Raw genomic sequence first — 12,999 nt, 5'->3', positions numbered from 1 at the left:
CCTTTTGCAATATTATAGCACTAGTCAAATCCAAATGACTAAATGCAGGGGGAAACATCAGGATAATTTCACAGGTCTGTCTACAGTTTGACAAATGACTAAATGCAGGGGGAAAACATCAGGATAATTTCACAGGTCTATCTACAGTTTGACAAACAAGTGAAGGAAAACAAACAATTGCAACCTACAAAGCAAAGGTAAATGGAATGAAATTGCCATTTCTTATAAGCACATAAAAGGCCCAAATGAAGGAAAGTTATGCTGAGAAACCCAAAAAACAGCCTAGAGAAGAAAATGACTACACTAGTATCGTTTGAACAAGATACAAAACCATGCCTAGCCAATGACCTGCTTTCCCACTGACACTAGGCTTTATCAACTTGCCTATCTGACTTATCAGCATACAAAGCTTGAAAAGTTGACCAAAAGCCTCACCCTTCATGCATACATAATAGGATCTGGGATTTCCATTGTCTGATGATCATCGCTCATTCATTGTTCATACGTGCTAGTTGATAAAATATGACAGAATTAAACAACTACCATAGTCTGAACATCCCAGTAAGATACATGCTACTCTTTGAAGATACCCAAGAAGTATTCATCAAAAACTTTATAGATAGGCAGAATATCTGAAGTTCTCTCAGACAAAAATGCATCACTCACCCTTGGCTGAATAGAATTTGAGAGAGCAGATTTAATCCTGTTCTGTGGTCAATCATTGGAATGAAACACTCCTGCAAGACAGCCTGTGCAGAATATAGCTTTCTTCCACACTCAGAAGCATTCCAAGATGACATGCTAGCACACCTCAGAAGCATCCATGAAAGTCCCCCTTCAAGGGGTTGTGAAACTCCAATCAGCTGTTGCAGTCCTGTATAAATCTGCCCACAAAAAACATGAACAAAAATTTTGAGATACTTTTCAAAATCTATCCTGCATATGCAACAAAAAAATATTGCAGCTCACCTCCTCACAGCTTTTGCTACAGAACCAGTGGCCCTCAATTAATCCATGCTCTCCATGCCTTCCTTGCAAAGATGAGCACTGGACATGGTCTGCAACAACCTCTTAGACCATCAGGCATGAACTGCATGAACCCCAAGTCACTGTCATGAAAGCTAGCCTTTGAATAGTGCAAAATTCCTTACAGGTTTTCTCACACTGGCTGCAGCTAACTGCTGGTGCATCTCCACCACACTCAAAAAGGCAAGCTTGACAACTTTCACAGCAGCAGCTGAAACAATACCAATTTCCTTCTGGTATATCCTGGAATATGCAAAAAAGAGAAAAAAGAAAGAAAAATGTGAGATCATACGTCCAGCCAAATATATAAAACTCATCCAAGCACTCAAACTAACTTGTCCTTCCTGTGGAAAAACAAGCAGTAAACAACTCAGGTTTGGGTAACAACCCTGGGACCAGCCTGTACAATCAATAACAAAATGGCTTACTTTGAGACCAACACATTCAGCGTGATAAGCAGTGGGACACTGATCACACAAAAGAAGCTCTCCTCCATCACCACAAGCACTACAAATGTCATCATATTCAGATGTCTCCTCTGCATGCATTGCATCCTTTGAGGACGATTCAAATTGAAGACTGAGCACAGGATCTAGTGGTTGTCCAATTGTTAATAGAGTATTCTTCTGGGTCCTTTCAAAATAACTCTTTTGACTGGTTAATGCTTCGTCATCAAAAGCTCTGTCTGATACATGGATTGGAGATGATGAAATTTGTGTGGCAGAAAATGACTTTGAAATTACTGAAGCTGGTGACGAAGCTTCCAAAGGCTTCTTTACTAATGGATGCTTCCAAATCACTTTACCCCTTCCATTCATGCATGAGACTTCCTCTCCACCGTGCGGCAGATTCAAACATGATATGCCCTCACCAAAGTTGTAAGTACTAAGTAGTGAGTCTCTTTTCTGACAGGACTTATTAGCCTTTCTTTTCCAATCTCTACAAGCAGTTGTCAATGAGTAAAATCTCCGGCCAGTGGGGCTGATATAGACTTGCTCCCTTGGTCTGCCCAGCCGTTGATGGAATTGTAGTGTCCATCCAGCACGTAGAAGGAAATCCTTAGCTGCAAGGCGAGACTTCTTAATTGCATTATATGGTTCTGCTGATGCATCTCGGCCATGTTTTCTGCTTCTTTGAGTTATGCACTCTTGATCGGAGTTTTGTGTTTTTGCTAAAGAGATGACATTACCTTCCACGTTGAAATAAGCATGCTTTCTGCCACTCTGGTTGTAGCTTCTTGTTTCTGCCAAGGAGGTGAGCTTGCCTTCCCCTGTAGAAGAAAGATGCATCCAATGACCTCTGACTGTCCAATGACCTGTAACCTCATCCCATTCCTGAGAAATCCTCAGATTCTTCACAGGGACAATGCAGATTTCCTTGCCCCTGTCAGGATAGACCACTTTAGCACAAGCACTTTCACCGTCATCAGCAATGTTCTCAACCAAAGCACCCTCCCACCAGGCCCCGTCTAATAAGGTATCCACAAAGAGGCCTCTCCGCCATTCTGTTAGATCCTTCGTCTGAAGCTCAGGAGGACATGGCCTCAAGAACCCTCGAACTTTCCCACCCACCTTTTGACGCCAGCTCAAACCTTGATTGGAAGATTCCATTATGACAGAAAAAGATTCTTTAACTTTATGTATCCCATCGCTTTGAAGGAGATGCATGTATTCCACTTCCCTGTAGCCATTTTTCACGAAGCAAATAATTGCAGGTTGCCAAGAGCCGTGCAATTCTTTGGAGCGTTGAAGGACCTGCAAATCAAAACAGGCGCAAACCGTTCACAATAAACAAACGGAGTACTAAAATCTACGAATGCGCGTGGTTTACAAGCTTTGCTAGGGCATAAACATGATCGAGGTAGATTACAGGAAAATATGTCGAAATGATCGTTGTCGTTTGCAACGATGAAAAGCTCTAAAAATGCTCATGAAGAAGCCAGGAAGAACGGAGTATTCAATATAGGGACGTCAGTACAGATATCACCTCGACATGCTGTCCCAATTGCAATCTCGCTGAATGAGGGACAGTGTTCTCGATACTGCTCGCTGTCATTGCAGCCACTCTAAGGTAAGCCTGATGGAGATGGCCGTGCTCGCTCTCTCTCTCTCTCTCTCTCTCTCTCTCTCTCTCTCTCTCTCTCGCAAACGCAACCTTGCCTTAAACGTCATGCACTTCAAGGACCTAAAAGAATAGTAAAATTATGCATGCTAGCATTCGTGCGAGCGTGGCAGGTCGTCTGAGAACGAGAGATTAGTCGCGTATTGCAGACCGTGTTCCTTCATGAGAAACGCCTCAGCCATGTCTGTCGCGGTCAGTTCTTTCTTGCAGCTGCCTGGCTTGATTCACCGGCAATGCAGTCCAATATAACAGAAACGTGAGATCATCTGCGCAAATTGAGAAGCAGGTAATTTTTTCCCTTCTTCTGCACGTTTCTTTTTTCCTTCTCTTCTTCTTCTTCTTCTGTATCTGTACCTCTCACGATGTAAGGTGATGAAAGCGGGACGTCCCTCTGTGAGACACAGAGAGAGAGAGAGAGAGAGAGAGAGAATCCTTAAACCCTTTACGAAAAAAAATAATCCGTAAACCCTTTTTTGCTAACTTTCAAGATTAATCGGAAAACGGAATTTTGAGATACGCTGCCCGATTCCCAACCCGATTCTCTTACAAACCTCGTATGAGACGTGGACAGCAAGCTTCCTGTACTTTGTTTCTTTTATTTCAAATATCAACATCTATGGTATATTCTTGTATAGCTGTGAAAAGTGTTCACTAAAAATAGAGGTTTAATATGAATTTTAATGCAAAGAAAGTTTGTACTAATATCATTGAGATGAGATGTATAGCATCGTATAGAGGTTCCAACTATGGCAGCTAAGTGCATTACAAAGCACCTAGCTATCGAGAAATCCTCTCGCTGCAAGTTCCCATTTTCATCTTGGATGCGTGTGATGGATACGACATTTGCTTCACCTTCGGTATGATTGAAAGAAAAAGGATGTAGCTGTGTCTCCCTCAACATCCACTTGGCTCATAGTTGCAACTTGCAAGGTTCAATTTTGATTATCTCCTACACCTTGATGAAGTCCTTGACTTCCTGTAACAGAAGATAGATAGTTTAATTGTAGGAGAAAGGCTGAGTGTACCGAACAAGTTGGCCCAACAATCAATCGCATTTGATGGATCTCGTCTCCTCCTTTGCTTGATTGACATTGTGCTTTTTAGAGAAGTTTGGATCAATGCTATATGACGTGATCTAGCTCTTGCTCTACAAGGTTTAATGTAATTAAATTGTAAAATTTTGAATATGCACTCACCATTTTTTTAAGGTTTGAAAACCTTGAACTTCACAATAACTTATAGGGATAAAAATGGTAAATGTGTGTAATTTGATCTAACTCTCTCCACAAATTTGAGTTAAAATATTTTTGTATCGGTTACTAAAAATGGTTTTCATGAACATTGATATAAGTAAAACAAATGATAAATTATCAAGAGGCTTTCCCTTTTTGTTGATTGTAATTGATTTGTGTCTATAATTAATCTTTTAAAGGTGGAAGGTAATGTGGAAGTTGTCATATGTATTTCAATGTATTTGTAATATTCTTTTAATATGAGGATATATGTGGAGAAATTATCTATCCATTAGTGAAATGTGATGCCTGTTTTAACTTGTCATGAAGGTATGTTTGTCCATATGTAATACTAGTTGGTCTATTTTTACAATGAAGGTATGATTATCCATATGTGACTCTAATGCTAGGCCAATGTTGTTCATCACGCCCATTAACTATGCTTCTTATGGTTGGCATCATTGCAAAGCTTCCAAGGTTGCACCTCACTCATTTTGTGATAGCATGGTTGCTTCCCTTTGCTCACAAAATAAACAAACAATGCACTTTGTGCATAACAAACAACATGCTCCATGCATAATGATATATGTGCAACAAGTACATAATTGAGCAATTACCTTGCGAAGCAAACATGCTTTACTCACATCTCATTATGAAGCTCATGTAATGCGCATAATAGAATATAAAGCAAAATTTGTGGTTCATGTGAAAAGACAAAGCATTACATGCTATGCAATACATCTTGCATGATCCAAATGCTAGACTATGTTTTCTTTTAAATGCTTTGCCTTGGCAAATATCTAGGAACCAACGCTACAACCAAAGCCCCAAATTTTGACCCAAGCTTACATGGCATTCTACAATGATCCAAATTTATAATTAAAAGAACATAATGCAAATAAAGTTTTATAAAACTTAGAGAATGCTTGAGCATCTCTCTCTCTCTCTCTCTCTCTCTCTCTCTCTCTCTCTCTCTCTCTCTCTCTCTCTCTCTCTCTCTCTCTCTCTCTCTCTCTCTCTCTCTCTCTCTCTCTCTCTCTCTCTCTCTCTCTCTCTCTCTCTCTCTCTCTCTCTCTCTCTCTCTCTCTCTCTCTCTCTCTCTCTCTCTCTCAACTCCAAGTATTCATGTATGGAACTTAGCCTTAACCTTCCATGAAGGCATGGAGATCTTAGATTGGCTTTGGCACTTTGCTTCCCATGGGGGGAGGGGACACATGATCATTTCTCTATCCCTTTAAGTCCCAACTCCTAGATTGGTTGGACCTTGAAACAACCACCCTCCATGAATTTATAGAATTTAAGAAAACTAGATTTTAGATTCTTAAAAATGTGATTATTACTATTTTCAATATTGTAATAATAATGTGATATTTTCTTCATTATTTGGAGTTTTTAGTTGCTTCGTATTACATTTTTCAACACTTGCTTTAGAAACAACTCATACATAATTGAAAATTGCTACATTCCTTATGTGGAGAGAATTCTCTTCCACCCTTCTTTGATATGCCACATTGGCAAGAGCTAAGCAAGGATTGAATAAAGTTAAACCTATAACTCCAAAGGCTCATTAATGTAGCTCATTAAACTAATTAGCACGCTTTTTCTTCCATTCATCATCTTTCATATAGTGGAGACTTCCTCTTTCATTCACTTTCCATGTTACATGCAAAATAAACGAACAATTGCAATGTTTCAAAGCTAGCTCCCTTACAATGACATTCAAGGACATGTTTACCAACCATGCTCCATGTGGGGATGTGTGTATATAAGAGGTCTACTTTTTCCACATGATTCACACTTATCCCTTAGTAATTATGCCCATTGGGCTTAGGGGGAATCAAACCCCGACCATAACTAAAACATACCCACCAAGGAAACCTCTCACCTATGCCTGCCAACCAAAATGCCACAATGCTAGTTGGTTGGTTGAAAGGGTGAATATGAAACAAAAGTAAACATGGAAAAACATGTAAGATAGTCTACTGGAATGCATACATTGTTTGATTGCAACTCATTTGTAATGCTTGAATACCTTTTACACACTTACATCAAAACAATACAAGCAAAGTTGTGAATAAAAAAGCCTCTTTGTTGCACAACAAATCTTCTCCTACATGTTTGACTTAATCAAACTACAACTTTATATGACCTAGAAACCAAAACAAACATAGGACTTGGTGAAAGAGACACACAAAGTAAGAGAGAGAGAGAAAGAGAGAGACAGAGAGATAGACACAGAGAGAGAGAGAGAGAGAGAGAGAGAGAGAGAGAGAGAGAGAGAGAGATCTAGCCTAATATGTCATATGCAATATGCACATATAGTTCCAAATCAAGCATCACACACTCATTGTATTGCCATCATTCATATTAGTAGTCTCCATTCTCGCTCCTTGAAAAGCATCTCCATTATTTACATTACACAAAAATAGATAAGTTATAATAATTTATTATTAATTTAATTAATATAAATAAGTGATTTTATTATATTTTTATTAATTAATTATGAATTTATAATTAATATAAATATGTGATTTTGAATACACATCTATTTATAAGTGAACTCTCAAGCAAACATTTAACATCGGTTACACCATGTTATATGGATATTAAGGGATTTAATATGTTTTATGTTTTTGGAGGGTAGATTATTAGATTAGAGTATTGAATGAAATTATCATCTTTATTTTTTACCAAGGGAGTACTGCATGGAGTGCAAATAATGTTTTTAACATTTTGAGATGTATTTTGTTCATGACATTCCATTTTCGGTATGCTTCTAATTTGTAGTCCTAAGGTTGGGCATGTTTATTTAAGCCCCAAAGATATTGTTTAGAATTTTAGATATTAGTTAGATATTAGGAAAAGAAAGGAACTATTCATGGAAAGGAGCAAAAAGTATAAATGTATCATTTTATTTTTGGCATTTTTGGTGAAGAGCCCTTTCAATGAATTAGGGGGAGGGGGGGATTATATCCAAATCGTGTCATGCTTTCTCTCCTTACATTTTTGGTCTATCTATTTTCTTTTGTGTTCAATTTTAGTTTGTCCTTAGTCTATCAATTTATGGTTGCAATTTCCTAGTAGAGATGTGTGGTTGAGCTGTCTCTTTCAGTTGTGGTTTCTCTACATGCATGAGAGGTCTTCAACATCATCATCATCATCAAACATCTTCCTTTCAACTACTAGGCACTGTTATTATTTACTACTTAAAATCAAGTTTCTTTCTCTCTCTTCATTATTTGGGCTTGACATCCCTCTTCCCAAGGCCAAATATCCACATAAATCATCTTCTAGTGCAAAGACTCTATGCAAGACAAAGTGGGAAAGTTATAGTATTCTCACTATTTTAATTAGCTTTACAAAGGCTTTTACATTATTAATGTTGGCCTTGACCTATCATCTATCCTTATCATTGCCACATATCAGTTGTTCGAAGGCAAGGCATAGTAATCACAGTGCCTATTCTCAAGGTAGCAGAGGCAATACACTTTTTTTTCTTCTCTCTTGCTAGATTAGCGTGCAGGCTATTCGAAACTTTGGCTTATCTAGGCATCATTATTATAATTTATCATACAATGGAGCCAAGTTTGGATCGATGTGCCACTTTCTCTTGAAGTGTGCCATTACTCTGATCCCCTATTTGAAGCATCCGATGAACACCATTTGGTCAAGGTCATGTTGTTGAAGACAACCATCCTCCTCAACCATAAAAGTAAATGTCATGTCCTCGCTAGTCGCAATGACTACTAGAAGAATGTCCCCTTTAGAGAAGAAATCAATGGAGGTTTGGATTATTCCATCAAGTTGATGGAGCTCCCTTTGTGATGGCCTCAATCATAACTTTGGCTCCCTTGAGACCATGTAGTCTTTGTCTTTGAGTTTTCTCATTCCTAAAGAAAGTGGATACAAACAAGAGATCACACGTTGGAGTTGCCCATTTTGCTTGGATTTGCGTATAAGATCCTTACAAAGGTAATCAATCTCACATTAACCCCATTGATGCATATACTACCAAGACAAGTTTTGTCCAAAAGCATAGCATCCTGGATAACATCTTCACTTTTTGGGGGTCCATTACTCTAGCTTTATCCAAAAGTAGTACCTTACTCTGCTCCTTCTAGACTTCAAGAAGTCATATGACCATGTGAATTAGGAGTTCTTGGAGATCGCAACATTGAGAATGGGGTTTTTAAGGCAATGGAATAGGGGAATAACAGCTTTTTGCTTTTTCGTACATAGCCTCATTATGTGACTGATGCAATTCAATATTTAGAGATCAATTAGATAGGGCTATCCACTCGCCCCTTCTTGTTCTCATTTGTAGCAAAGGCCATGAGATCCTTCTTGAGAGACAAATCTACATATTCAAAGGCATTAGGTTACCATCCTCGAGTTTAAGGGGCTTCTTGATGTGGAGTTTGTTAATGACACAACAATCTATCTAGATGGTGATGAGAGTAATCTCATGCCCAAACTCCAAAGTCATGGTGCCCAATGATAATGATGATTATTTCTCCCCATCCAAAATTACTATTTGATAGTAAGTAGAATTTCTCCATCACAAATTATTTGAATTCATGCACTCCTTTAGAAGCATGAACATTAACAATCCCAAACCTCTCAAGAAAAAGACAACTGCATTGCACACATCCTCCATGGTATCTTTGATGTGCAATAAGGAAAAAATGAGAAATGAATTAGTTGTAAGTCATTTCAATTCACCAAGTTTGATGGAAGAAAAGATGGGAATATTTTTTAATCATGGCTAAGTCAATCTAATGACTATTTTTCTAAAGAATCCTTTATTGAGAAGGATAAGTTTGTGTGCCAATAACTCTCTCTCCAACAAAGCTCCTTTATGTTGAATATTCTTCACCATAGTGCCAATTAGCCTACTACTTAGGAAGAATTTTAATAAAAGGTAAAAAAATCATTCCTTCAACCATAGTTTCATTTATAGGCTAGGTGCAATTAGGCTAGCTTTTGTATGGCAAGATAGGGATACCCTAGCTATATACACTTAAAGATGTTGGTAGCACCTACTTCTTTCATGCATGCTAGAAGAAGTCTCGGCGGACACATTGTAAATAAAATATAAGATGGTTTGTAGCTAGGAATTTCATAAAAACTTCAACACTTTAGCCTTCTTTACTCTATGAATCTATTTCATATGCACATCACAGGGAGAAATAATTCCAAACCATAGCCCACTTATCTATACCAACCAAGGGAAGAATCATCAATTTGTAAGTAATAATCAAAAATTCAAAATAGCTTTCAATTTCTTTCATAATAGCATAACACAACTCCATGTACACCTAATGTACAACTTCAAAATGGAGTTGAGACTAAGCCATCTAAAGCTACGAATAAGCCATAAAGTGCAAATATTAATGTGCAATGCAAGAGACCCCAAGTTATTTGCTACTGATGTGAAAAGCCAAGCCATGTGCATTCTACTTATCATGTCAAGATTCTTTCTAAGAAGACTACCACTATAGAGCTTGAGAACGTAAAGTAGACACCAAACTACACTCCCGACTAGATAATAGATTCTTTACAACAAGAAGTAGCCAATGAAGATAAACCATCATCGAGTAACTCTATCTCCTTTCACACCTTTCTTTGCACGAAAGGTTTAGTCATTAACTTTGATATTAGGCTTATGCATGATGATGGCAGCTCACATATTTCATTATCAAAAAGTTGGTTAAAAGACTACATTAAAAAACCGCTTTGTCTTAGTACACAATATGAAATCTTCTTTTCAAGGAATCAAATATAATTATACATATGAGATAAGAGGTTTGGAAATAACTATGAGTTCATAGTTATATAAATAAAAAATGATTTTTAGTCACTCCTTAACAATCTTCTAATATTATATTGGGCATGCCTTTCCACCATCAACATATCATTGGTATTGATTATCATACCCATACCATTACTTTTGAATTTCATGATTGGCTTGTAACTTTGCAAAGTAATTTGGGACTTGAAGTGTTTCCTTTCATCACTCATACATAGGCTAAATGCACACTTAGGAAACAAAGTAAAGCTTGTATGATTTATGTGATGGAAGTTAAGAAACCCAAGTCTTCCACTCTTAGTCCTTCACATAAACATTTCTTGGATGTATATAAACATTGCTTCATAGAGGATTATCCATTGCAATTGTTACCTTCTAGAGGAGATTTAGAATATGAAATAAAGCTATTCCTTGGAGTTTCTCCTCCTCATTAGGTATGGCACCCTACAGGCAAGGGCACTAAACTTTTGGTCAAAGGCCAAATTAGACTCAAATCTTCACCCTTTGGATCACCCATACTCTTAGTTGAGAAGAAAACAAAACATACCAAATGTGTGTTGATTATAGGACTCTCAATAAAGTCACAATTAAAAATAGATATCAATTCCATTTGTTGATGATTTATTAGAGAAATTAAATGGAGCCAATACTTTCAATAAAATTGATTTGAAGTTAGGATATCACCAAATTAGGATGGGTTTAGATGTCATAAGATTGCTTTTCAAAGGCTATTTAGTCATTACGAGTTTATTGTAATGCCCTTTGGTTTAACAAATATACATGCAACCTTTACTTGAATCATCAATAAAATATTTATTAATTATTAGCATTTTACTACATCATAACCGTCTTTATGCTAATCTAGCTTAGATTTCTTTCTTTCAAAATCAAATAGAGGATCTTTGTCAATTTATTTCTATAGAGGGTATAAGGATTGATCCAAAGAAAATCTACATTGTTAATTAATGGCCTCACCAAAAAAATCCATGAAGTTTGTTCCTTTCTTGGTCTAGCTAAGTTTTATTAAAAGTTTGTGCAAAATTTTTCATTAAAAGCTCTTCCATTAACACACTTATCAATTGCATAAAAACGTTTTTTTTTTCATTCATGGGCTAATCAACAAATGTCATTTGATACATTGAAGCACTTCTTGTTGGCACATGATTTTGCAATCTAATTGCCGATGCTAGTGGATTTGGAATAGATGTATTGCTTATGCAAAATAATTATCTATTGCCTACGACAACAAAAAATTGAGCCCTCAAAACAATATCATAGTACATATGATAAAGGGTTGCTAGCCATCATGCATGCCCTAGATATATGGAAACATTACCTCATGGGATTTGAAGTTCTTATCAAGATTGCTAGTAAGCCATTAAATAGTTACTTTGACAAGCATATTAAATGACTCTCATTTATACAAAACTTTCTTATGATGATCCAATATTAGCTTGGACATTTTATGATGGTCACCAATGCACTTAGTCACCACCCTCATGACCATGTTTCACTACATCATATACTTGGCTTTCGTAAGATTAAGCATGTTCATTTTGCTATTGAAATCCATACTTTTGATTTGATCATTTCTACATATGCTTCTGATAACAATTTGATTTATGGAGAAATTTTCAAAACATTAACACTACTTTTTTAATGGCTCTTTTTATTACCAATAGAAATTGTGTGTAACTACACTATATCAAGCCATTACTATAAATGAAATGCATGCTTCTCCATACGTGGGTCATAGAAAGTCCACATTAGTTGCATCTAAATAGTATTTTTACTAGCTTGACTTGAACCATGATGTGGCAAAGTATATGCTTGAGTGCATTGTTTGTCAATGCATTAAACATAATCATAAAAATCTTATCATTTGCTTGTGCCTTTGCATGTATCTAATAGACCATGGAAGCAAATCTCTATGGATTGTATAACTAGCTTATCCACTACATCTATAGATAATGACATGATTTGGATAATTATTGATAGCTTTAGCAAACAATCCCATTTTATACCACGTAAAGAGACTTTGAGTGTACCTAAGGCTGTTAAGTTTTTTATAAATACCATTTTTCCTCATCACAATTTTCCTAAGGTTATCCTAACTAAAATGGTCCTTTTTGCATCACTTTTGGGTTTCTTTTTTTTTTAATATCTAGGAACAAAAATGGACTCTACCTTTGCTTTCCACCTTAAGAAAATGGACAAACTAAGATGATCAATAGTAGCATACTTGATTTGCTTAGGTCTTACACTATTGATTGTCCCACAAACTGGGATTAACATCTACCTATTCTATAGTTTGCTTTTAATAACACATTTCATTCTACTACTCACTGTGCACCTTTTGAGGTCATTTATAAAAACTACCTATACCTATGTTGGCCATGTTGATTAATGTACTGACCGCTAATTCTTTAGCCAATGATCACATAAAAATTTTAAATGAAGTCAATGATAAAATTAGACAATCTCCATTAAGGTATATTGCTCAAGCACATAAAAAGATAAATTCTATCTCATTCAAATAAATAATTTATGTGGATTCGCTTAAAGTTTATTGAATGACATCCCAAGTTTAAACGGGCTCCAAGATATTATGGACCTTTTAGAATTATTGATAAAGGCAATCTACCTATTACTTCAATCATTGATGATCCTCCATTGCTTGAGGAGGATACCGAGGTGTGAATTCCTGAAATCATTATTAATCCTCATGACAAAAGCACTACTTGTACGAGTCATGAATACCATCTATACTTGGTAAAATTTAAAATTTACTATGTTGAGTAATCCCAATGG

The 12,999-nt window shown here is 36.6% G+C and overlaps 1 protein-coding gene across 9 annotated transcripts in view; it reads right to left on the bottom strand.

The window, feature by feature from the left end:
• Window positions 1–3,485, bottom strand: part of LOC148017374 (uncharacterized) — a 114,048-nt gene extending 110,563 nt beyond the window's left edge. For 7 of the 9 annotated variants that reach the window (XR_015687919.1, XR_015687922.1, XR_015687921.1 and 4 more), the window contains exons 1-6: window positions 3,299–3,485; window positions 3,013–3,074; window positions 1,455–2,780; window positions 1,152–1,269; window positions 970–1,058; window positions 667–884 (exon numbers count right to left, since the gene is read on the bottom strand). Coding sequence is in view for 3 of the 9 variants with exons in the window: in XM_087663271.1 (XP_087519397.1) it covers window positions 667–884; window positions 970–1,058; window positions 1,152–1,269; window positions 1,455–2,780; window positions 3,013–3,074; window positions 3,299–3,329 (1,844 nt within the window). In the remaining 6 variants the exon portion in view is untranslated. Of the gene's footprint in view, window positions 1–666; window positions 885–969; window positions 1,059–1,151; window positions 1,270–1,454; window positions 2,781–2,895; window positions 3,075–3,298 lie in introns of those variants that run through there. The other 2 variants (XR_015687924.1, XR_015687923.1) reach the window with 2 other exon arrangements.
• Between the last annotated feature and the right edge of the window lie 9,514 nt (window positions 3,486–12,999).

This window comes from Lygodium microphyllum, chromosome 22 (assembly GCF_053477565.2).
Source record: "Lygodium microphyllum isolate KBCC chromosome 22, Lygodium_microphyllum_v1.1.10, whole genome shotgun sequence".
Classification (NCBI taxonomy): Eukaryota; Viridiplantae; Streptophyta; class Polypodiopsida; order Schizaeales; family Lygodiaceae; genus Lygodium; species Lygodium microphyllum.
This window is presented reverse-complemented; position numbering and strand designations above follow the sequence as displayed.